Here is a 23,721-nt window from a genome sequence, read left to right as displayed (position 1 = left end):
GGCTAACTTGACTTCATCCATTCCAATTTGAATCCCTCTTATTTCTTTCTCCTGTCTTACTGCTTGGACTAGTACTTCTTGCACTATGTTGAAGAGCAGTGGTGAGAGTGGCCACCCCTGTCTTGTTCCAGATATCAGTGGGAACTCCTTGAGTTTTTCCCCATTAAGTTTTATTTGGGCTTTAAGAGCTTTATATATAGCCTTTATTGTATTGAGATATAAACCCTCCCTGCCTATACTTTTTAGTGTTTTGTTCATGAAGTTGTATTCTGTCAAAGGCCTTCATTCCATCAAGTGAGGTGATCCTGTGGTTTTTATAGTTCAGTTTATTTTTGTGGTATATTATGTTGACGAATTTCCATGTGTTAAACCATTCCTGTATCCCTAGGATGCAGCCTACTTATCAAAGTGTATAATGCTTTTGATGTGTTGAATTTGGTTTGCAAGGATTTTGTTCAGGATCTTTGCATCTATGTTCATTAGAGATACAGGCCTATAATTTTCCATGTTGCATCTCTGTCTGGCTTTGGCATTAGGTTGATGCTTGTTTTATAATAGGAGTTGTGGAGGATTCACTGGTCTCTGATTATGTGGACCAGTTTGATAAAAATTGGTTTCACTTATTCTATGAAGGTTTGGTAGAATTCAGCTGAGAAGCCATCTGGTTCTGGACTTTTCTTTTTGGGGAGGTTTTTGATTACCTTTTCAATCTCCATGGATGTGATAGATTTGTTTCGGAGATTAATCTGCTCTCAGTTTAGATTTTGTAGGTGGTGCATGTCTAGGAATTTATCCATTTCTTCCAGAATATTTAATTTTGTGGAGGAGAGGTTTCGGAAATATGCCCTGATGATTCTTCTAATTTCATTGATATCTGTTGTGATCTCTCCTTTTTCATGTTTGATTTTGTTAATTTGAGACTTCTCTCTCTTTTTTTTTTTTTTTTTGTTTGAACCATTTGGCCAATGGTTTGTTAATCTTGTTTATTTTTTCCCAAGAACCACCTCTGTTTCACCTACTTTTAAAATTTGTTTTCTTCTTTTCCAATTCATTAATTTCTGCTATATTCTTTATTATTTCTTTCTGTCTAGAGCTCTTTGGGTTGGATTCTTGCTTTTTTTTCCAGCACCTTTAGTAGACAGGTAACTGATTTGGGATCTTTCTGTCTTTGTAATGAAGGTATTTAGGGCTATGAATTTTCCCTTTATGACTGCCTTCATTATGTCTTATAAGTTGTGTTTTCATTATTACTCAATTCTAGGATTTTTACAATTTCTTTTTTTAAAATTTAATTAATTAATTAATTAATTTTTTTTGAGAGCGACAGACACAGAGAGAAAGAGAGAGGGAGAGAGAGAGAGAATGGGTGCGCCAGGGCTTCCAGCCTCTGCAAACGAACTCCAGACGCATGCGCTCCCTTGTGCATCTGGCTAACGTGGGACCTGGGGAACCAAGCCTCGAACCGGGGTCCTTAGGCTTCACAGGCAAGCGCTTAACCGCTAAGCCATCTCTCCAGCCCACAATTTCTTTTTTAATTTCATCCATGACCCATTCATTGTTTAAAAGTGCGTTTAATATCCAGGAGCTGGTGGAGTTCTTGATGTGTCTCTTGTTGTTAATTTCTAGCTTTACAGCATTGTGCTCTCGCATGATGTAGGAATTTTTCTGACTATAATTATGAAGGTATGCTTTATGGTCCAATATATGCTCAATTTTGGAGAAGGTTCCATGGGCTGCTGAGAAGAATGTGTATTCTGTAGAGTTGGGGTGGGAAGTTCTATCCATATCCATTAGGTCTAGTTGATCTATGATGTTCTTGAGCTCTGTTATTTCCCTGTTGATTTTTTGCTTAGATGGTTCGTCTATTGATGATAGTTGAGTATTAAAAGTCTCCGACTATGATGGTGTTGATGTTAATTTCTGTTTTATTGTTGAGTAGATTTTGTTTTATAAACTATGGTGCACATGTGTTTGGTGCATATATATTAATGATTGTGATGTGTTCATGTTGGTTCATTCCCTTGTTGAGTAAGAAGTAGCCTTTTTTGTCCTTTTTGATTACTTTTGGTTTGAAGTCTGTTTTATCAGATACTAACATAGCAACACCTGTTTGTTTTTCATTTCCATTTGGTTGGAATATCATATTCTAACCTTTCACCCTGAGGAGGTATTTATCTTTAGTGGTGAGGTGGGTTTCTTGTAGACAGCAGATAGAAGGGTCCAATTTTTTTTTTTTTTTTTTTGTTAAGGTAGGGTTTCATGCTAGACCAGGTTGACCTGAAATTCACTTCACTATTTAGTCTCAGTGTGGCCTTGATCTCGTGGTGATTCTCCTACCTCTGCCTCCTGAGTGCTGGGATTAAAGGCATGTACCTCCAAGCCTGGCTAGGATCCAATTTTTTTGATACATCCTGATAATCTATCTTTTGATGGGTGAGTTAAGACCCATTAATAAGGTTATTACTATGAGTTTGGAATTAACCCTTGCCATGAGGAGGTGTTTTATGGGGTTTGGAACTTTCTTGTTGTTAAATGTACTATTTTGAGCCTGGTTTATTTTGGTTATTGTGATCTTGTTGGCTCTTGAGATGGGTTGTCTTGACTGTCCTGTGTGGAGTATTCCTGCAAGTATTCCATTAGGTTTGGCTTTGTGTTAATATATCTAATCAGAGTTGACTTTTTTCATGGAAAGTTTTTCTTTCATCATCTATTATGAGGGATACTTTTGCTGGGTAAAGTAGCTTGTGTTGGAAGTCATAGTTTTTCAGACTTTGAAGTGTTCCATTCCAGGACCTTCTGGCTTTCAGGGTTTCCATTGAGAAATCTGAGGTAATTCTGATGGGATTTCCTTTGTATATTGTGAATTGTTTCTCTCTTGCTACTTTTAACACTCTCTCTTTATATTCATTGTTAAGGCGTTTTAACTATGTGTTTTGGAGAGTTTCTTCATTGGTCCTGTCTGGTGTTCTATGGCCTTCTTGTATCTGGATGGGCCTCTATTTTATGAGATTCAGAAAATTTTCTTTATCTATCTATCTATCATCCATCCATCCATCCATCCATCCATCCATCCATCCATCTATCTATCTATCTATCTATCATCTATCTATCTATTTTTTTCTGAGGCAGGGTGTCATTCCAGCCCAGGCTGACCTGGAATTCACTATGTAGCCTCAGGGTGGCCTTGAATGCCCAGCAGTCCTCCTACCTCTGCCTCCCCAGTGGTGGGATTAAAGGCATGTGCCACCATGCCCGGCTCCTTTCTTCAATAATTTTGTTGAATATGTTCTCTGTGCTTCTGGCCTGGATTTCCTCTCCTGGCATACCCATGCTCTGGATGTTTGGTTGTTTTAGGGTGTCCCCCAGTTTCCTTATATTCTGTTCACTTGATTTTTTGAACTTAGCAAAGTTTTTGGCCTCCCAATCAGTTTCTTCTCTCTTACCTTCCAGGTCAGATGTTCTGTCTTCCACGTGAGTAATTCTATTGGCGAGGGGTTTTATAAAGGTTTTTATAATTTCTATTTGACTTTTGTTTCATGTTGTATTATTTTGCATCATGTCCATATCTTTTCTGAGGTATGATTTCAATTTGAGTTCTCATTTTCTTTATGCTTCCTGTAGTTCATTCTTACATTTGATCAAGTCTTCATTAAGCTTAACCACTGGTTGTTGAGGTCTTCCATTTCTTGACTTACCTTCAATTTATTCATATCTCTTTGGAGGGTTCTAGCATTTTCTTCAATCAATTTAAGCCTACTGTCAAATGCTGAATGCTCTAGGAGATGATTGTGTTCAATTTCATTGAAACAATTGTTGGTTCTTTGGTAGTTTGCTTCTAGTGCAGTGATTTTTTGTTTGTTTGTTTTTTTTGACTAGGGTCTCATTGATTGTTGTGTTTTCATTTTGGGAATGAATTTCTTTTTATTTCTCTAGGATTTTATTGGCGGCAGACCAGGCATTTTTGGTGGAGATCTCTCAGTTTTCTGACTTTGTTTTGCTTTTTTGTGTTCTTTTCAGTGCATTTAGGAAGACATTGTTTTACTGAGGAGGAAGCAAGTTGTCTGATGGCTCATTAACTCTCTGGCTTTGTTGAATTGGGATGTTGGTACCCAGTGGCTAGATAGGATACCAGAGCAAAAGGCCTGATTTCACAGAGCTCACAGGGTCTAGACCTCTCCAAACAAGGCACAATGGGACCTACCAGGACCAGGGGACTGGGAGGAGCAAGGGATCATGAATCTGGCCTACTTAGTGCTGTGCCTTCCAACACACAGACCAGCACAAGGAACCCAGACCAGGGAGGTGGGAGGAACCCAGAAACAGGGGTCTGGCCTACTCACTCCAGACTGCAGTGCCTGCCCACACACTGTCTGAGCAAGGAACTCAGACTGGGGAGCTCTCCTTGACTTTTTAAAGACAGGATTTCACTTTTTAAACACAGGATTTCACACTGGAGGCCTGGCTAGCCTTGTACTCCTAATCCTCCTACATCATCCCCCCTAAATCTTGGGATTAGAGGGCAGGGCCATGGGCAACTCTCCTTGTATTCATAGTTGTTGCCATGATCTGATAGAAGTCTGTGTTGCTGTTGTTGTTATTATTGTTATTACTATTTTGGTGTTTTGTTTTTTTGAGGTAGGGTCTTTCTCTAGCTCAGGCTGACCTGGAATTTACTATGTAGTCTCAGAGTGGCCTTGAACTCATAGTGGTCCTCCTACCTCTGCCTCCTGAGTGCTAGGATTAAATGGTGTGCGCCACCACGCCCAGCTTGGTTTTGGTTTTTTGAGGTAGGGGCTTGCTTTAGCCTAGGTTGACCTGGAATTCACTATGTAGTCTCAGGCTGGTCTCAAACTTACAGCTACTCTCCTACCTCTACTTCCCAATACTGAAATTAAAGGCATGTGCCACCATTGTTTGTTATTTGTCTACTTAGTCCAATTCTGTCCATAATTATTTTCTGAATTTGTTTTCTGTTAACTCCCATTTCTGTTGGTGTGGTAAGGGCCCTCACAGGTAAGGCCTCACATCTGTATACATGTAAAGACCTTGGAGAGCCTGAAATGTGTCCAGTAGCTTGGAATAGTATGTTACTGTATTGTGGTAAGGGGACCCTGAGGAACTGAAGAAAAGAAAAATTAGAAACATCTGTAGCAGGCTAGTCCATATCCTTGAGCCTACCTTCCCAACTCCCTTGCAAGCAATTGTGATAAATTGTAATGTTGTTTTTTTAGTAGGCTTTGCTTAACAAGTTCAAAGTATCCAATGAAAATATGGGTATCCACCTGTATGGTAAACAAAAGAGACTCAAGTATAAATAAGGCATTGCCTGACTGAATTCAGGGTTCAGCCTTTGTATGTGAATCCACTGATACTTAGCTGGCACAGTAAATCTACTTCCTAGTAGAAAAGCTTCAGTGTTCTGTCTCTTTGAGGATCCTGTGACAATGGAACATCAGAGTGGGCTCACTCAAAGTCATTTATAAGTTTATGCTGTTCTCTGTCTTCTAGTTGGAAACTTGGGATTTTTGTCATTTCATTGTTTATAATACTGATCTGTGTAATTGTATGGGAGGATATGTGGGGAAATTCAGGTACAGGTAACTTTTAGTACTTCCACTATCTGAGAGCATCACAGTCTGCTACAGAAGAACATGGGGCACTTTTAGCTGCTTTAAGTACAAAAGGCCCAGTTTTGGATACTGACTTGGACCAGTCAAGTTTTACCTGTCATGGCATTTGACCTTTGAACTGGATGGATTTTCTTAATGGACTTTGGATTTTATTTTTTTAGGTAACATCACAAATTTCTGCAGTAGAATAGTTTTAATACTCCTTGTACATTGTGAATTTCAGCTTGTTTTTACACTTCTGTCTAGGATGTCTGTAAAGTTAGGCTAAAGTTACTACATAATACCTTTTAGTGCTTTAATGAAATAGTGAATTATTGTTACTTGACCTTTTGAAAAGGTCAGTAGTACATTTTGTTTCATTTTTTTAAAGGACATTTAAATGTAATGAAAGTCAGAACTGTAATATTACCATGAAAGTAAAGGTTATGGGGTACATTTAATTGTGTTCCTCTGATTTTTGAGTCTGCTTTGAGGGAGACTGCTAGAATTCCACATGGTAATTGTTTTTTAAGAATTTTATTGCTGTTTTCATTTTATACTGTTAGAGTAAAAGATTACACTTCTGTTTGTCTTTTTCTGCTCAGTTTTGCTCAAATTCCATGTGTATCATACTGTTGAAGTTACACAATTTGAAGTGTACATATTGGGCTGGAGAGATGGCTTAGCAGTTAAGCGCTTGCCTGTGAAGCCGAAGGACCCCGGTTCGAGGTTCGGTTCCCCAGGTCCCACGTTAGCCAGATGCACAAGGGGGCGCACACCTCTGGAGTTCGTTTGCAGTGGCTGGAAACCCCGGCACGCCCATTCTCTCTCCCTGTATCTGTCTTTCTCTCTGTGTCTGTCGCTCACAAATAAATAAATAAAAAATGGACAAAAATTTTAAAAAAGGTGTACATATTCACTTTTGAAAGTATGTAAAATTGAATATATTTTTTAGAGAACATGCCTTTCTTAGATTCTTGAGTTGGACTTTGTGCACGTAATGAATATTTTGGCTAAATTAATAGTTATACATATACTTTTTTGTTCATTAAAGGTTCACTAATGTAGGAAAATCAAACAGTACTCATTTACAGAAGTATTCTTTTCTATCTAAATTTAGAAGCTTAGATTATGCAACTTAATTTTATGTTTAATTTTAACTCTCTTTGATTTGTTAAAGACAACTTTCATAAATACAGACATGCCATGATCATAATCTTCTCCCACCTTTTTATTCCCCTTCTCAAATCCCTCCTTCACTAAATCTTTCTTCTTTCCAACTAGTCTCTTCTATTTTGGTGCCATCATTTTTATCCCTCCTACTATGTAAGTCTTGTGTAGGTAGTGGCAGGCACTGTGGGGTCATGAATATCAAGGCCACTTTGTGTCTATAGGCAGCATTTTAAGCATGCCTCCCCTTCCTTTGACTCTTGTGTGCTTTCTGCCACCTCTTCCAAAATGGTCCCTGAGCTTTGGAGGATATGATAGAGATGTCTTATTTAGTGCTGAACACTCCACTGTCACTTGTTCTCAGAACTTTTGTCATTTTTGAGTTATTCCAGTGGTCACCACCATCTAAAAAGAGAAACTTCTCTAACCAAAATTGAGAGTAGCATTAATATATAGGCATAAACATAAGTATTTCAAGGGCAGTTTGGTGAACATAATATATTCATTTATCCAGACAACAGTAGTAATTTTCCACCTAGGGCTTATGAGCTCCTACACCATAGGTGTTTGATTGGGTTTTTATTACCAGGTATGAATTCCCTCTGGTGGAGCAAGCCTCAAGTTCAATCAGAGAGTAGTTGGTTTCCCCTGTAACAGACATGCCATCATTGCACCAGTTGGTAAATTTGGCCTGGCCGGAGAGCTGTAAAGCTTGCAGTATCCATTGCTGGTTAAAACCATTAATGCCTTTTCTCCCACAACAGACTGCATAGGTCTTTCTAGCATCCTGATAGCAAATTAGCAGGGAAGAAGCTTCCAGCTTAGCTCCAGCTTGATTTCTCAGTGGGCTGCATCCCAAGCATGTGAAATCTTCAGCAATAGGGTCCTACCACCTAATCCTGGTGGGCAACCAAAATTATTGACAATAGCCTTTATGTTTTGGTGGCATCAGGGGGTCTCCTGGCCAACAGCTCACCAGAAGGTATCCTACCCCTGGCACTGAAAACTTTTTTTTAATAAAAATATATGCTTTGTGCACAGTATTATCTATCTCCAAAGGATACTTCTGCGCGCGTGCGCGCGCACACACACACACACACACTTTCTCTTTCTATTTTCAGATATATTATTAGGTATCAAAGAACTAGGTTTTCTTGTAGCTTATTTATGAATACTATGAATATGAATTTATGTTATGAATAACAGTCTTCTCATCTCCTCTACTCCATCCCTTTTCCTTATCCCATTTAGACTACTTCAGCACCAGTATTCTGCCCCTGTACTTACATATCTCCTATACTCTGTCCATATGCCTTCCCCATTCATGCCTCCTTCATGGCCCCTTTCTAGCTTCCTGGTCTCTACTACTGACTTTTATTCCAATTAATATGCATATCTAAGCATTTGAAGCTAGGATACACATACGAGAGAGAACATGTAGCATTTTTTACTTTATGTGCCTAGGTTACCTCACTTCATATATTCTTTCCCAGATCCATCTATTTCTCTGAAAATTTCATTTTTATTCAAAGTTGACTACGACTCTATTGTGTAGGTATACCACATTCATTATCCATTCATCAGTTGAAGGGCATCTTGGCTTGTAACATTTTTATTTTCCTTTTATTTAAAATTTAAGAAGCTTCAAAGAGGAAGCCTGTAATACATTATGTTTTCTTTTTAAATATTTTATTTATTTATTTATTTGGGAGATAGAGATTGGGTGGGCAGATAGAATGGGCATGCCAGGACCTCCAGCCACTGCAAACGAACTCCAGACACATGTGTCACCTTGTACATTTGGCTTACGTGGGTCCTGAGGAATTGAATCTGGGTTCTTAGGCTTCATAGGCAAATGCTGTAACTGCTAAGCGATTTCTCCAGCCCTTATTTTTATATTATAATTTTTCTTCCTCATTCAAGTTCATTCAAAGAAACTTTCTTTTTCCTGTAGATTTATCTTTTTTATTTTTTAAGAAATAACATGTAAGTTTCTTTATGTCTACTAACAATTTCATGTTTGTTCTTTTAAAAACAAAGTTAGGGCTGGGGAAATGGCTTAGCGGTTAAGGTGTTAGCCTGTGAAGCCTAAGGACCCTGGTTTGATTCTCCAGGACCCACGTAAGCCAGATGCACAAGGGGGCACATGTGTCTGGAGTTTGTTTGCAGTGGCTAGAGGCCCTGGCACACCCATTCTGTCTTTCTCTCTGTCTGCCTCTTCTTCTCTTTCTCTCTCTCAAATAAATAAAATATTAAAAAAAAAAAAAAAACAGGGTCAAATTCTGTAATCCCAGTATATGAGAACCAGATGCAGGAGGATCACTTATAAGTTCTAGGCTAGCATGGTCTACATAGGAAGGTCCAGGCCAGCCAGTAATACATAGTAAGACCCTTTCTCAAAAATCTATATTTAAAAAAAAAAGCTGAGTGTGGTGGTACATGCCTTTAATCCCAGCACTCTGGAGGCAGAGGTAGGAGGATTGCTGCGAGTTCGAGGTCAACCTGGGCTAGAGTGAGATGCTACCTCAAAAAACCAAAAAATAAAAAAAGCACAAAACACTTAAAAAAATAAAAACAAGGTCCTATTTTAATTTCTCCATACACAATTACTCCTCTCCCAATATGTTGCTCATATATAAATAGTATGGCTAAATTTTATAGTATTTAGAAAGTACAGGAAATACTGTCTTTTATATGTAATTCTGTTTACCTACATCAGACTCTTATTTACCTTTACATCATTAAGTAAAAGATGAAAATTTGAACTTTTCTTTTCCATAGGGAAAAGACTTCCACCTTAAAATCTTGTTACCTGACAATTTACAGATGAAGAATGCAAGGTAATGTATATATATTTAATGCTTGCTTGTGTCTTGGTAGGCTAATCGGTTTGGTGTATAGTGATTCTGTTCACTCTAAAGTTTAGCCCAAAATGTTTATCAACACATGTATCAACAACCTTAAAATATTTTTGATTTTTTTAAACAAATGTGGCATTTGTGAATCATTTCCTTGCATTATTAAAATGCTTTACAAAGGTCATATAATTCTCTGTTCTTTATTTAAAGCAGTAAAAGGTAATTGTGTATACTTTTTAAATTAGTACTGAAAAGGAATATAAAGGGAAAGTACCAAAGACTAGAAGACTTGTTTCTCCACTTTTTGACTGATAATACCTACGTATAATATAATTTGGAAGGAAACATTCCATTTCTTTAGTCCTGGAATAAATTATTAGTTACATTAGTTGTTGGGAAAGACAGCTAGTCAAGATAAATCTAGAAATTTAAGTGTCACCACAATTCTCACTATTGTTCATCTATATTTCTAAGGCAGAGTGAAGGAAAAAAGATCCAGGGTTATTTGAGTAGAATTAGTGCAATTTTTGACTGATTACAAGGACAGATAAGAGGAATAGAAAGTGCTTTCTGTGTTCTTTGCTCAGGTTAACATATCATGGAGGAAGTCAGAGGACAATGGAAGAGGGATTGTTTTAAGGTATATTGATTACAAAATACCAAAAACAGTTATTTAGTGGGTAGTAGTGTATTAGTGTAGAACTCACATGTGAAAATTGGAGTGGAAGTCATACTTGGCCATGTATTCAGTTGTATTAATCTAGAATTGAAAGATATATTGTTTGTAGGCTTTTTCATATAAAAATTTGATATATTATGGTGGAAATTGTGATCATATTTAACCTTTGGAGAAAAATTAAATTCAGTAGCAACTTCATTTTGGATATGTTATATTAATTAAAAAAAGCACTGTTGTCCTGACTTATGATTACAGTTATTTATATTTGAATTAAAATAAATACTGAGAGTTTGACCACCAGATTTGAAACATTGTAAGTGGTATAAATCTTTATTCACTTGTCAGAATGTTGTTCATGTCATTTTTTGTGCGGGCAAGTTTGTTAGCATATACCTCCTTTTAGTTCTCAACAATGAACAATATTTTATCTTGTTGAAATTTTAGGCTACTATGTAGCAGGCAGCTGAAAAATCTTCTTTATGAATACCATCAAATAGTAGAACAGGTAAGTCCATTAAAAGGTCTATGCTTTAAATGAGCATAAGAAATTATATTCTTTAAAGACTTACTTTGCAAAATATAACAAGCTCATTGAACAAGTTGGTTTCAGCTCTAGATGTTAGCATTTAAAAACAATACTTTACACTAAATGCTTTCAGGAATCCTCAGCAGATTCAAGGAAACAGTTATTTTGAAATTGAGACTTCAGGTTATCAAATGTACTTACCCATCCATATTCATTATTTTCTGTGTAATTTTTCTGCTGAAACTGATAGTGGTGATGGGAAAACATCTGGACTTAAGATATTTGGGACAAAAATGGGAGTTTTAGTTGTAGATTGGTAACAGAAAAGGTAAGAGGTTCCTTAGAATCATGTGTACTTCCATTAAGAGAGGAGAAAATGGCCAGCATGAGGTGTGCGTAGCATTGGTTTTGTTATCCCCAGTGCTTGGTGTCTTCTACTTGAGAATTCTTTTAAAGATAATAGAAACCTAAGTAAATTGTTAGTGAAGTAACTGAAAATAATGAAATTCCTCATCAAAAAATAAATGTTAATAAAATTGCATATTTGATGATTTATTCATTTGTATACTTTTTTTTCTGATTTCTTGAATTTTCTGTCTTAAAGTTATGTGTGATAACTAACAAGGATTGTCACTTCTAAAGCCCCGTTGAGTCACAGAGAAGTGTAGAAAATAAATGACTTGACTTGTTGTATAGCAGTGTTTTTATTATGATGTTTAAAACATTGCTGTTTTCTCTTTACACCCCACCATTCTTTTCCTCTTTTTTTTTTTTTTGTTAATAATGAAGATATACCTTATATTGGTTAAATATGACAGTGGGTAGTACTGAAGAAATAGAGAGATAGGTGAAGTTTTAGTTGATCTTCTTATACAATTCAGTTTATTTCACTAAAATAGATTTGTGAGCTCTTTCAAAATGAAATTGTTAAACACAAGTTATGATAACTAGTATATCACTATTCAATAGTTTCTAGATACAGATATTGATCTTTTTTCACATTCACTATGTCAGCTTCAGGGAGTGGAATGTTTATTTCATGTGGTCTGAATTGAAAATATTTTGATTTAGAGAATGCAGCATTCTCCTGATTTGATGAGCTTTATGATGGAGTTGAAGATGATTTTGGTAAGATTTTTTTCTACCATTGTTATCTTGTTCAATAAGTCTTATTTTATGATTTTTCAAAACTAACAATGCTAGAACTCAAAACTTTTCCACTGTCCTCAATGTTTGGTTTTATTTTGTAGGTGAATGTGCATTTTTCTAAACTATGTGAGGCACAGAATTGTGTGTAGAAACTCATTCATATCATAAGCTTGGTACTTTTGTTAGTGGTGTTGGGAAAATAGTGACAAAGTAAAATGCATGTCTAGCATATCAGAATTTAACCTCTAAAGAAAGATGAGATTATTATACTTCCATTATAATATAAAATGTAAATAAATTTGTAAGTGCAGGTTTCTGTTAGTATTCATTATGTATATGCATCATTAAAAGATGCTGTTTAGTCAGTTAATCAAGTTTGCATAAAATATATATTTTCTTATTTCATTGCTCTATTAAAGCCTTTTAGACATTTTATCACCACCTTAGGCATTTTAGTACTTTCTTAAAGCCTTTTTATTATCCACATTTTCAATATAACCAAAATATAATGAATATTATGAGTATAAGAAGTCATATCCTCAACATTTTGTCAGTCATATTTCTTCCTCACCATTATTGGAGGAAAAAAGGTAGTATTTTAACAGGAAATCTTGGGCATTGTATCCATTCTTTTATAAGAATACCAGTGTATACTTCTGATATCTTAGTGTTTTTTGCCTGCTCCCGAACACATAATGACAGCCTGAGTGAAGTCAAAGCTAGTTTCCACAACTGCCTTGCTCAGTCACTATGAACAAGGTCCACACTTTATAGCAAATGACAGATCTCTAACTCTTACATGATACTTAATTTATGTAACATCTCCTCTTGACCTGACTTTTTTTTTTCTTCATGCCACTTGCTTCTTGAATAAACTCAATTGTGTGCCTGATAAAAGTTTTTCACATTTGCAGATTTAGTTTGTTCGGTATTCATGGAATCTTTAAAAAGGTTTCATGCACAATATTACCAATGATAATGTTTAAAATTACCTTCAGACTGTGTGAGATTTATGCAAAATGAAAATAAATTTTTTGTTTAGGCTATGGTTCCATATCCAAAGTATCTTATATGAAAGCCAATATTTCAAAATCAGAAAATTAAAAGCCTAAACATTTTTATTCTGTGGCATTGTAGATAGGGCTACTCACCTGAACCTGTATGTGCTTTGTAACCTGGAGGTGAGAACTTAGTTTCCCAGAGTTGCGCTCTTCTTTTTGGATGTGCATATCTGGTGCTTTGTCCTTCTCATTCATGTCCTTCTCATTCATTGTGTTGCATTAGGAGTCCTGCAATGGTAGATGATTCCTCTGCTAGTAAAGACTGATTCAGCACAGAGCTTAGATGTAGCCAATGTAAAGTCTCCTCTCTGCCCATAACCACTTTTTATAGTGAATGGCAGGTCTCTAACTCTTAATAATTTATGCAGCATCTTCTCTTGGCCCGATTCCTTCTTTGTTTGTGCCACCACCAAATGATTTTATCATCCAGTGCTAGACAATCTGTATCCCTGATTTGACTGGAGTTTGTAAGTGGTGATTTTTAAAAGATTTTTTTGGTCAATTTTATTTATTTATTTGAGAGTACAGAGAGAGAGAGAGAGAGAGAAAGAGAGAGAGAGAGGGAGGCACACAGACAGACAGACGGCAAACCAGGTCCTCCAGCCACTGCAGACAAACTCCAGATGCATGTGCCCCCATGTGCATCTGGCTACTGTGGGTCCTGGGGAATCGAGCCTTGATTTGGGGTCCTTAGGCTTCACAGGCAAGCACTTAACCACTAAGCCATCTCTCCAGCCCATAAATGAAATAATTTTTAAGAGAAGAACCATAGCCATTATTTGGTTAATTTGAGGGATAGCTCAAATTAACCAAGTAATACATAAATAGAATAAGTGCTTGTTTCTTTTCCTTTTTTTAAAAACTTAAGTTTTAGAATAACGAGCTAGTGCCTAGCAACTGTCATAGGGAACTAAAGATTTATTTTTTAAATAATGAACTTTATATTTATTAATCCATTTTAGCCATTTTCTTTTTGATGCTTAAATTGTTCTATGTTTAGACATTTTAGGCTGCTTCATGTAATGTCCCACTTTTGGTCAGCTTTTTGGGGGGTTGTTTTTACATGCGTGTGTATGCACATGTGGGTAGTATTGTGAGGTATGTATGATTTATGTACATTTATGTGTGAAGTTATACACACCTTGTGCACACACATGTGGAGGCTAGAGCAAAACACTGGGTGTCTTCTATCACTCTTATTTTCCTGAGATAAAGTCTCTCAGTTAATCTTGAACTGGCCTTTTTTTTTTTTTTGGTTTTTTGAGGTAGGGTCTCACTCTAGTCCAGGCTGACCTGGAATTAACTATGGAGTCTCAGGGTGGCCTCGAACTCACGGCAATCCTCCTACCTCTGCCTCCCAAGTGCTGGGATTAAAGGCGTGCACCACCACACCCAGCAAACTGGCCATTTTTAATTTAGACTGGCTGACCAGGCAGCAGTCCTCCTGTTTCTACCCCTCAGCAGGGGTTACAGGTTTGTTTGTCTATACCTAGCTTTTAATGTGGGTGCTGGGGATCGAATTCAGGTCCTCATGCTTGTTGCAACAAGTGCAGTTTCTCACTGAGCCATGTCCCCAGTTCCCCTTTTTGTTCTGTTTAAGCTACTTCATGGGGACTAAACTGACAGCTCATGAGGTTTGGTTGGGGGACATGTCATACCCCAAACAATAATGGTTTTATGTTTCCCTATCTCTGCTTATATTTATTTATAGCAAAATTATACTGATATTGCTATCAATCATTGAAAGCATTTTGCTATTTATTGTTTTTGAGATCTTTTTATTCTTAATGTCATATGGTACTTGTTAAAAACGTTTAAAATTTTGTTTCTGAGTCTTTTTTCTTATAACAACTCTGAGGTACAGCTTTGCTAAAGTGCATTGTTGTTTTTAAACAATTTCTTAAGATTATGTTTTCATTTATTTATTTAGAAATCCTAATAAGTATTATCACAGTTATAAACTTCATCAGAGGCAATAGTGTAATATCATCCATAAAACATAAGATGAAGAAGTAAAGCATGAGTTTCATAACCCCTTGGTATGAAATATTTAAAAAATTATTTTTGTAATTTTAGTATCCTATTCAAATATAAGGACTAGGGTACCAAAGTAAAACCATACACCATTAAGCTCTTACTACTAAAACTATCTTTATTGGATTGTCAGATGTGGCTCTGTTGGTCATTTAATTCTGAAGAAACATTTTTATTTTAAAACTAAAATTATAAATTGAAATCAATCATTATACATTGTTCTATTTTGTACATTTAGCTCTGCATTTCTGAATAATAATGACTTCCTGTACTTTATTTTTCTTTAGAATTCATACAATTTATGACTTTGTTGTCCATTTAAAGAAATGGACCTCCAAATATGAGAATTACTGGTTTATTTCTTAGGCTGTGCTGCAAAAGGGCTTCTGTGGTACATTCAGTAGTTATAGTCTTGAGAATGCTGTTCAGATAAAATTAGTTGTTACTGAACTTACTCGGGAAACTTTGTACATTTCCTATGGAGTTTCCTAGTAATAACTAGGCATATTGTGGGAATTAGTATAATTTTAATTAGTGAACAGTGACCTATATTTTAAAGAACTCTTTCAGGCAGATTATTTTATTTCCATCTGTTTTAGGACCAAACTGGAGAGAATGACAGAAAGGGGACAGGGATAAGAAATGCCTTTCAAAGACATGGCCCCAGTGACCTACTTCTTCCAAGCAAGCCCCATCTCCTAGGAGCCCATTCAAGTTCTGATCTTGTCAGTGGATCATCTATCCATGAATTTAGTTCATCCAAGAGCTGAGCGAGCCTAATGTGTCAAAACTAGAAAATATTAAACTCAGGATTTAAATCTCCTTGATGCTAGTTTACTCTTCTTTTGCCTGCTCGGGGAAGAATAGATGTTTCTCTCCCTTTGTCCTGTTTTCTGCTCCTAATCTACAGTTGGAGTACTACCTTGACAAAGTAGAAGGCAGTGCTTGCAAATGTCCTAAGCCTAGGACTGAATACATTTTTCTAGGTTTATTTTTTATTTTATTTTACTTTATTTTATTTTATTGCAGTAGTAACTTTTTATTTTATTATTATTTTTTTCTTTTCACAATTTTTATTAACATTTTCTATGATTATAAAAAATATCCCATGGTAATACCCTCCCTCCCCCCCAGGCTTATTTTTTTATCTTTAGTGTTTATGAGTGGCAGAAATTATTATTTCTGAATAAAAACACAAATTTCAAAAGAAAATAAGCTGTTATAAACTACAAGAACTGTATTAACTTGGTTTTATTATTATGATTAAATGACAGTCAATTACACAGATCTGTTTTTGAGGACTATGGCTATATATAGATAATACTCAACATTTAGGTTATTCAAAGATAGTTATATGGCTTATCTACTATGAGTTTATCTTCTAACTAAATCCATATTGATTTTTTTGGCTTTACAGATCTGCCTTCATATTTTTTTCATTCTAAAGCATATTCAGAAAAATATTGAAGTAGTTTTAGTTAATAAATGAAATGAAATTATATGTTATACAGTAAATTTATAGTATCTCAATAATATCCTTATTAAATGAAAATGTGTGAAGTCAGCCAAACATGGTGGCACATGCCTTTAATATCAGTACTCAGAAGACAGAAGTAGGATTGCTGTGGGTTTGAGGTTACCCTGAGACTATACAGTGAATTCCAGATCAGCCTGGGCTAGAGCAAAACCCTACTTTGAAAAACAAAAAAACAAAAAAAGAAAAAAAGAAAAAAAATCTCCCCACCCCCAAAAAGAGAAAGTGAGGCAAATGCAAGGTCGCACATGTCCACTAGGTAACGAAAGTGTCTGGAATTTGATTATAGTGGCTGCGGCTCTGGAACATGAATTTTCTCTTGCTCTCTGAAACAAACAAACAAACAAAATAAAAAGAAGGAAAAGAAAGTGGGCTGGAGAGATGGCTTAGCAGTTAAGCGCTTGCGTGTGAAGCCTCAGGATCCCGGTTTGAAGCTATAATTCTTTTTTTCTTTACTTTTTTTTTTTTTTTTTTTTTTGAGGTTGGGACTCATTATAGCCCAGGCTGACCTGGAATATACTGTGGAGTCTCAGGGTGGCGATCCTCCTTCCTCTGCCTCCCGAGTGCTGGGATTAAAGGTGTGGACCACCATGCCTGGCCATAATTCTTTTTCGTAGTTTAAAAATTATATTTTGAGAAGAGAGAGAGAGAAAGGCGAGAAGGAAGCAGGTGGAGAATTAGCATGCCAGGGCCTCCAGCCACTGCAAACAAACTCCAGACACATGTGCTACCTTGTGCATCTGGCTTATGTGGGTCCTGGAGAATCGAACCTGAGTCCTTTGGCTTTGCAGGCAAGTGCCTCAACTGGTAAGCCATCCCTCTAGTCCTATAATTCTTATAAAAGCTATAAATTTTAGTTTTGACTGGGGCTTTTTTCTTCCAAATTTTTATTAACAACTTCCATTATTATAAAAAATACCCCATGGTAATACCCCTCCCTCACTTTCCCCTTTGAAACTCCATTCTCCATCATACCCCTCCCCATCTCAATCTTGACTGGGGATTTTTAAAGGCATTGAGGATGAGCTTAGCAAGAGATTGTTCTCTAGCTAGAAGGATGGCCAAATGTGCTTGGTTAGGGAGTAATAGTGAATATAAAGCAGAGAAAGGACTTAGCAAGTAGGCATTTATTGTGACAGAAAGAGGCTTTTTAAATGTTTGATTTCTAGTGGATGGAAATGGTGTATCAGGTTAGTAAATGTTAAGATTCAGGTTTCTTTTTTCTTTTTTTAAATCTCTCTGTGTGTGCACACGTGTCCCTGCTGAAGTGTGCTTGTAGATGTCAGAGGACAATATCATGTTTGTGTCCTTGCCCTTCACAGCTGAGTATTGCAGGCTTGTTGGCTCTGGAGCTTCTGGGGCAATCTCCTGTCTCCATCTCCCCTTTTGTGCCAGAGGCATGTTGGGATTACAGACATCTGGTTTTATGTGGATTCTGGGGGTTTCACTCAGATTCCTCATACTTGCACAGCAAGCACTTTCACCCACTGAGTCATCTCCCCTTTCTTTAAAAAATTTTTTTTTGTTCATTTTTATTTATTTATTTGAGAGTGACAGAGAGAGAGAAAGAGGCAGAGAAAGAGAGAATGGGCGTGCCAGGGCCTCCAGCCACTGCTAACGAACTCCAGAGGTGTGTGCCCCTTTGTGCATCTGGTTAACGTGGGACCTGGGGAATCAAGCCTCAAACTGGGGTTCTTAGGCTTCACAGGCAAGCGCTTAACTGCTAAGCCATCTCTCCAGCCCACCTTTCTTGAGAGGCATGTTTGAAATCCATAAAATAGAATAAAGCCTTGAAGATGGGCTTTTTTCCTTTCTTTTCACCTCAGGAATGTTAGCATAGGAGAATATGAAAATAGTAAATTCTTTGCATGGTATAAAAATGGACATTTGCCAAGTCGGGCGTGGTGGTGCACGCCTTTAATCTCAGCACTCGGGAGGCAGAGGTAGGAGGATCGCTGTGAGTTCGAGGCTACCCTGAGACTTCATAGTGAATTCCAGGTCAGCCTGGGCTAGAGTGAGACCCTATCTTGAAAAACCAGATAAAAAAAAAAGTGGACATTTTCCATGACCTTTGTTATAGTCCATTATAGAGGAATAGAGTCACCTGTGTTTTCTATGAAAATAAGGAACACTTTAATTATACATCAAAATTATCAAATTATGATTTGTAATTCATTACTAAGAATTTTTCTAGTATTCCACTGATGATTATATATATTCTTTTTCAATAGGAAGTTGCTTTAAAGAATAGACAAGAGCTGTGTGTACAGCCTTCTCCTCCCAGGTTCTACTCAAGCCTTCTTGAAGAGATAGGAACTCTTGGTTGGGATAAGTATGTCCATTTTAAACTATGCTGTAGAAGTCCTTTTGTTTTATACATTTCAGCATAATATATTTCTAGTGGTAGCAACTTATTTTTGACTCTTTTTAAATCAGTGTTTTTGTTATGAGTAGAGTATAAGATGCTCATTGTGCTATGAAATATAGAAAGTGATATCCTAAAATATTGATCTGCAAAGCTAAATATAATTTGGAATAATGACATTTATGTACATGTAAGATCAATAGATATTTTCATTAAAGTATAACAGTACTCTAATTGTTACTATACTATCTAGGTTTAAAAAGTGAAACTGAGAAATGTGAAACTGATTAGAAAACTTGGAGTATTTTTAGTGTATATGATTGTATACATAACTGTTTTGGGTTTAGATTGGCCTATCTAAATTTAAATACTTATATATCTATATATTTCTTTCTCTCTCTCTGTGTGTGTGTGTGTGTGTGTGTGTGTGTGTGTGTGTGTGTTTTGTAATTTGAAAAGTGAATTTTAGTAAATAGGGGTTGGAAGACTCATCTGGCTTTCTATGAATGAAATGATGAATAAAGAAACAATCTTGGTTGATAGACATGCACGCTGTTGAAACTTCATTCATATATCACCTGGAAAAAAAGCTGTGTGGTAATTTGCTTGATTTTTCAGTTGCTAAATTTGTCTCCTTTTAGCATGGGCACTTTTCATTTAATTGTTTATGAGGGGGGAGAGAGAATAGGCACACCTCTAGCCACTGCAAATGAATTCCAGACACATGCTACACCATGTATATCTGGATTATGTTGGTTCTGGGGAGTGAAACCTGGGCCCTTAGGCTTTGCAGGCAAGCCTGAACCACTAAGCCATCTCTCCATCCCAGTGTGGTTATATTTGAAACATTACACTTTATTATTAAGTATATTGTTAAGCTTTCCACTTTTAATTAAAGCATCAGTATAGATATACAATATAGATGTCTTAATATATTTATACCATGACCTAATAGCTGGGGAAAAACTAAATATAAACAAATTTTAGTGTCCCAATTTATTTCCACATAAACTTATTTCAAGTGGTGATAAGTATGAGAATGTTTATTAGAGAAAGAGGAAAGATTCTTCCTTCTGCTCCTATGTCCAGCTTCTCTTTATATTCCCTACCAGCCTTTATCTCATTCACAATCATTTTTTCACTCTTTTTGAACATGAATTTGAATGAATGGTAATAACTGATGCACTTCTATGTAGAGATGAATTTATTTGCCATGATTCCAGCCTTCTGTCTTACTTAGGCTTTAATTGGGGGGGGGGGTTGAAATAGGGTCTCGCTGTAACCAAGGCTGTCTTGGAATTCTGATGCATGAATCTGTAAATGGTGACCCAGTCTTTGGGAGCAGTGCTGTGGTGTACAAAAGGACCACATGCAGCTTTAGTTTTTCACCCACATATCCGTGTGCACTCTTCTTCAGAGTTGTAACTACTTAGGGTTTATTCTTTGAGGCAAATATTTTGAAATGTTCACAGATTCTATGCTTCTAAATGATGTGTTTGGGCTGGAGAGATGGCTTAGTGGTTAAATGCTTGCCTGCAAAGCCTAAGGATCCTGGTTTGAGGCTCCATTCCCCAGGTCCCATGTAAGCCAGATGCAGAAGGTGGCACGTGCATCTGGAGGTCATTTGCAGTGGCTGGAGGCCCCGGTGCGCCCATTCTCTATCTGCCTCTTTCTCTCTCTCTCTGTTGCTCTCAAATAAATAAAAATTAAAAAAAATATGTTTATATCTAGTATTTATTGGCTTACCAATTTTAGGAATTATATATTGATTAATATAATAAAAGGGTTAGCTCTTCCTTCACTTTTAAATTTTTTTATTGGTTTAGTATACTTTAAATTACTTTTGGTGTGATAATTCCTTTTCTCTAGAAAATTCCTTATGTATAGATTCATCTGTTTGAGTGGCATGAAAGGCCTTATCCTCTGAAATAGATTTTTTCTTTTATAATTTTATTGGGAAATTTAATATATAATCATAGTGCATATTGATCCTATTCCCACTGGGTTATCCTTTTTTTGTCCTTGTTACCCTGTCCCTAATTAACTGAGGGTCTTCCTCAGTGGGGTCATGAATATGAGTTGGGTCTTGTTGGGAGGACAGTGCCTTACATTGCACCTTACCCCCATGGCTTTTAGATTCCTTCTTCCCTGCTTCTACAATGTTCCTTGAACATTGGAGGGCATGTTATAAGTCTTCTTTAGTGTTGGGCCCTAGGCAGCCTCTTTTATTTTCTGCTTTAATGAGTTTTGAGTCTCCTCAATACCTACTGTCCTCTCCTTGGCAAAGGTTGTCTGACCAGCAGTGACAGCAACAATTATATTTAGTCTGCAGCTGCCTCAGTAGTGATTCCTAGGTCCTGACAGGTGTGTAATGATGATTTGTGCAGTGCTAGGCACTTGGCTTCCTCTTCTCATTCTGATTGGGCTTGGCACTCCCTGGCACATTCTCTAGCCAAGAATGAGAGCATCATTGATCAAAGAGGATAAACATATGCATTTAGAAGACTGGCTGAAAGGCGTGACCCTTCATTTTGGCCAAAGCACAGTGAGTGCTTCCCTCTAGGGTTAATGCCCTTCCAAACTATAGGCTTTTGACATGTTTCTTAGTTCCAGACATGAATTACTTCACATTGAGCAGGACTGTTATCCAGTCAAATAGCTGTTGATTATGACCATAGCTGTGCACCACTATTATGCTGGTGTGTACGTCTTGCCTGTGCTTGGTTTTGTAGCTTGGAGGATCCTGTTTGTTAACACTGTTGTTAACTTTTATGCCCAGCAACTGACACAGTGTTTTTTAGCACTATGAGAGCCAGCCATCAAACTGGCTTCTGTCTTGGTTCCAGCTTGATTTCTCAGTGTCCTGTGGCCACAGTTTATGATGTCTTCAGTAATAGGGTCTTACCATCCAGTTCTGCTAGGTAATCAAGTGCTTTGGCAATGGCTTGCAAAGCTTTGGTTGCCTCATGAGCCTCCTTGTTACACAGCCTGCTGTGGGGGTGGACCAAGCTCTGGCACTGGGTGTTATCAGCAAAAGCCTAAGGTTTGAGGATAAAGAGTTCTCCACCCAAGCAGGGTATTTAGGCTAAAACTGTCTTTCTCTTTTTGTAAGAAAGTTACATTTTTAAAAAAATTAGCTAATGAAGAAGTAAGTTTATGTAGTAATATTAATACCAACTTTAGTTTTGTGTATCTTCCTCCCCTTTCCCTTGTCTCCCCCTAGACTCTTATATCCCTTGTATTCTTTCCCTCTAATTTCTTGTGTACTACACCCTCCTTTGATCCTTCCCTACTTCTCCTCTCTCAAAGCCTTATTCTAGCTTCCAGTATTACTGATGTTTACTACAACTTGTAAATAAATCAAGTTATCCTACTTAAGATCTGAGAGAGATCTTATGAGAGAGAACATGTAGGATTTGTCTTTTTGAGTCTGGTTTACCCCATTTAACATAATTTTATTTCAGGTCCCTCTATTTTTCTGCAAATTTCATACTTTTAACATTTTTCTTACTGCAGAATAGGCTTCATTATACATATGTACCACATCTTCAGTATCTATTCCTCAGCTGATAGTCATCTGAGCTGATTCCATTTTCTAGCTATTATGAATAGACCAGGAACAAACATGGCTGAGCAAGTATCTGCATAGTAAAGGATAGTATGCTTAGAGTATATGCTTAGGAGTGTTACAGCTGTGTCAAATGGTAGAGCTGTTTTTATATTTCTTTGAGAAAACTCCACACTGATTTTCATAGAGGCTGTTCAAGTTTGCATTCCTACCAGTAGTAAATGAGGGATCCTCTTTTCCCATATCCTTGCCAGAATTTATCATGTTTTTGTTTTGTTTTATTGATGGTAGCCATTCTGACCTGAATGAGATGGGTCTCAAAGTAGTTGTTTTTTGTTTTTGTTTTTTCAAGGTAAGGTCTCACTCTATCTCAGGCTGACCTGGAATTCACTATGTAGTCTCAAGGTGGCCTCAAACTCATGGTGATCCTCCTCCCTCTGCCTCCCAAGTGCTGGGATTAAAGCCATGCGCCACCACGCGTGGCTCAAAGTAGTTTTAATTTTCATTTCCCTAATGGCTAAAGATGTTGAACATTTTTTATATTTATTGGCTGTGTGTGTGTGTGTGTGTGTGTGTGTGTGTGTGTATAATACTCTAGCTTGTTTCTGTTGCCATTTTTTGATTGGGTTGATTTTTACGGCTTAGTTTTTTGAGTTCTTTATATATTCTAAATATCAAACCTTTGACAATATATGGTTTTCTCCCATTGTGTAGGTTGTTTCTTGATGATATGCTTAGGTTTTTCATTTTTATGAGATCCTAGTGGTTGAATGTTTGTGATATATATATATATATTGAGTGTTTGTCTTATCCCCTGGGCTATTGGAGTCTTGTTCAGAAAGCCTTTACCCACATCTATATTTTAGAGTGTTCTCCCTATATTTTCTTGTATTCATTCTGTAGTTTCATGTCTTATATTGAGATGTTTGACCCATTTGGACTTGATTTTTGTGCTCAGTGAGAGAAGAAAATCTAGTCATTTTTTATCTAGTTACTCATTTTCTATAGCACCATCTATTGAAAATTTGAAAATGCTAATTTCTTTCTCTCTGGGGTTTTTTTTTTTTACTCCTCTTTATCAAAGATCAGGGGCCTATAATTATTAGAACTTATACCTGGATCTGATATTTATTTATTTGACAGAGAAAGAGGGAGAGAGAGTGAGAGA

At 36.7% G+C, this 23,721-nt stretch overlaps 1 protein-coding gene across 2 annotated transcripts in view; it reads left to right on the top strand.

Annotated features, from left to right (window-relative positions):
• Fancl (FA complementation group L) overlaps nucleotides 1-23,721 on the top strand; it is a 96,795-nt gene that overhangs the window by 14,678 nt on the left and 58,396 nt on the right. For both annotated transcript variants that reach the window (XM_045147091.1, XM_004668946.2), the window contains exons 2-5: nucleotides 9,561-9,619; nucleotides 10,761-10,821; nucleotides 11,914-11,970; nucleotides 18,852-18,952. In XM_045147091.1, the coding sequence (XP_045003026.1) occupies nucleotides 9,561-9,619; nucleotides 10,761-10,821; nucleotides 11,914-11,970; nucleotides 18,852-18,952 (278 nt within the window). The remainder of the gene's footprint in view (nucleotides 1-9,560; nucleotides 9,620-10,760; nucleotides 10,822-11,913; nucleotides 11,971-18,851; nucleotides 18,953-23,721) is intronic.

This window comes from Jaculus jaculus, chromosome 4 (genome assembly GCF_020740685.1).
Source record: "Jaculus jaculus isolate mJacJac1 chromosome 4, mJacJac1.mat.Y.cur, whole genome shotgun sequence".
NCBI lineage: Eukaryota > Metazoa > Chordata > Mammalia > Rodentia > Dipodidae > Jaculus > Jaculus jaculus.
Note: the sequence above shows the minus strand (reverse complement) of the source record. Positions and strands in the feature narration are given on the sequence as shown.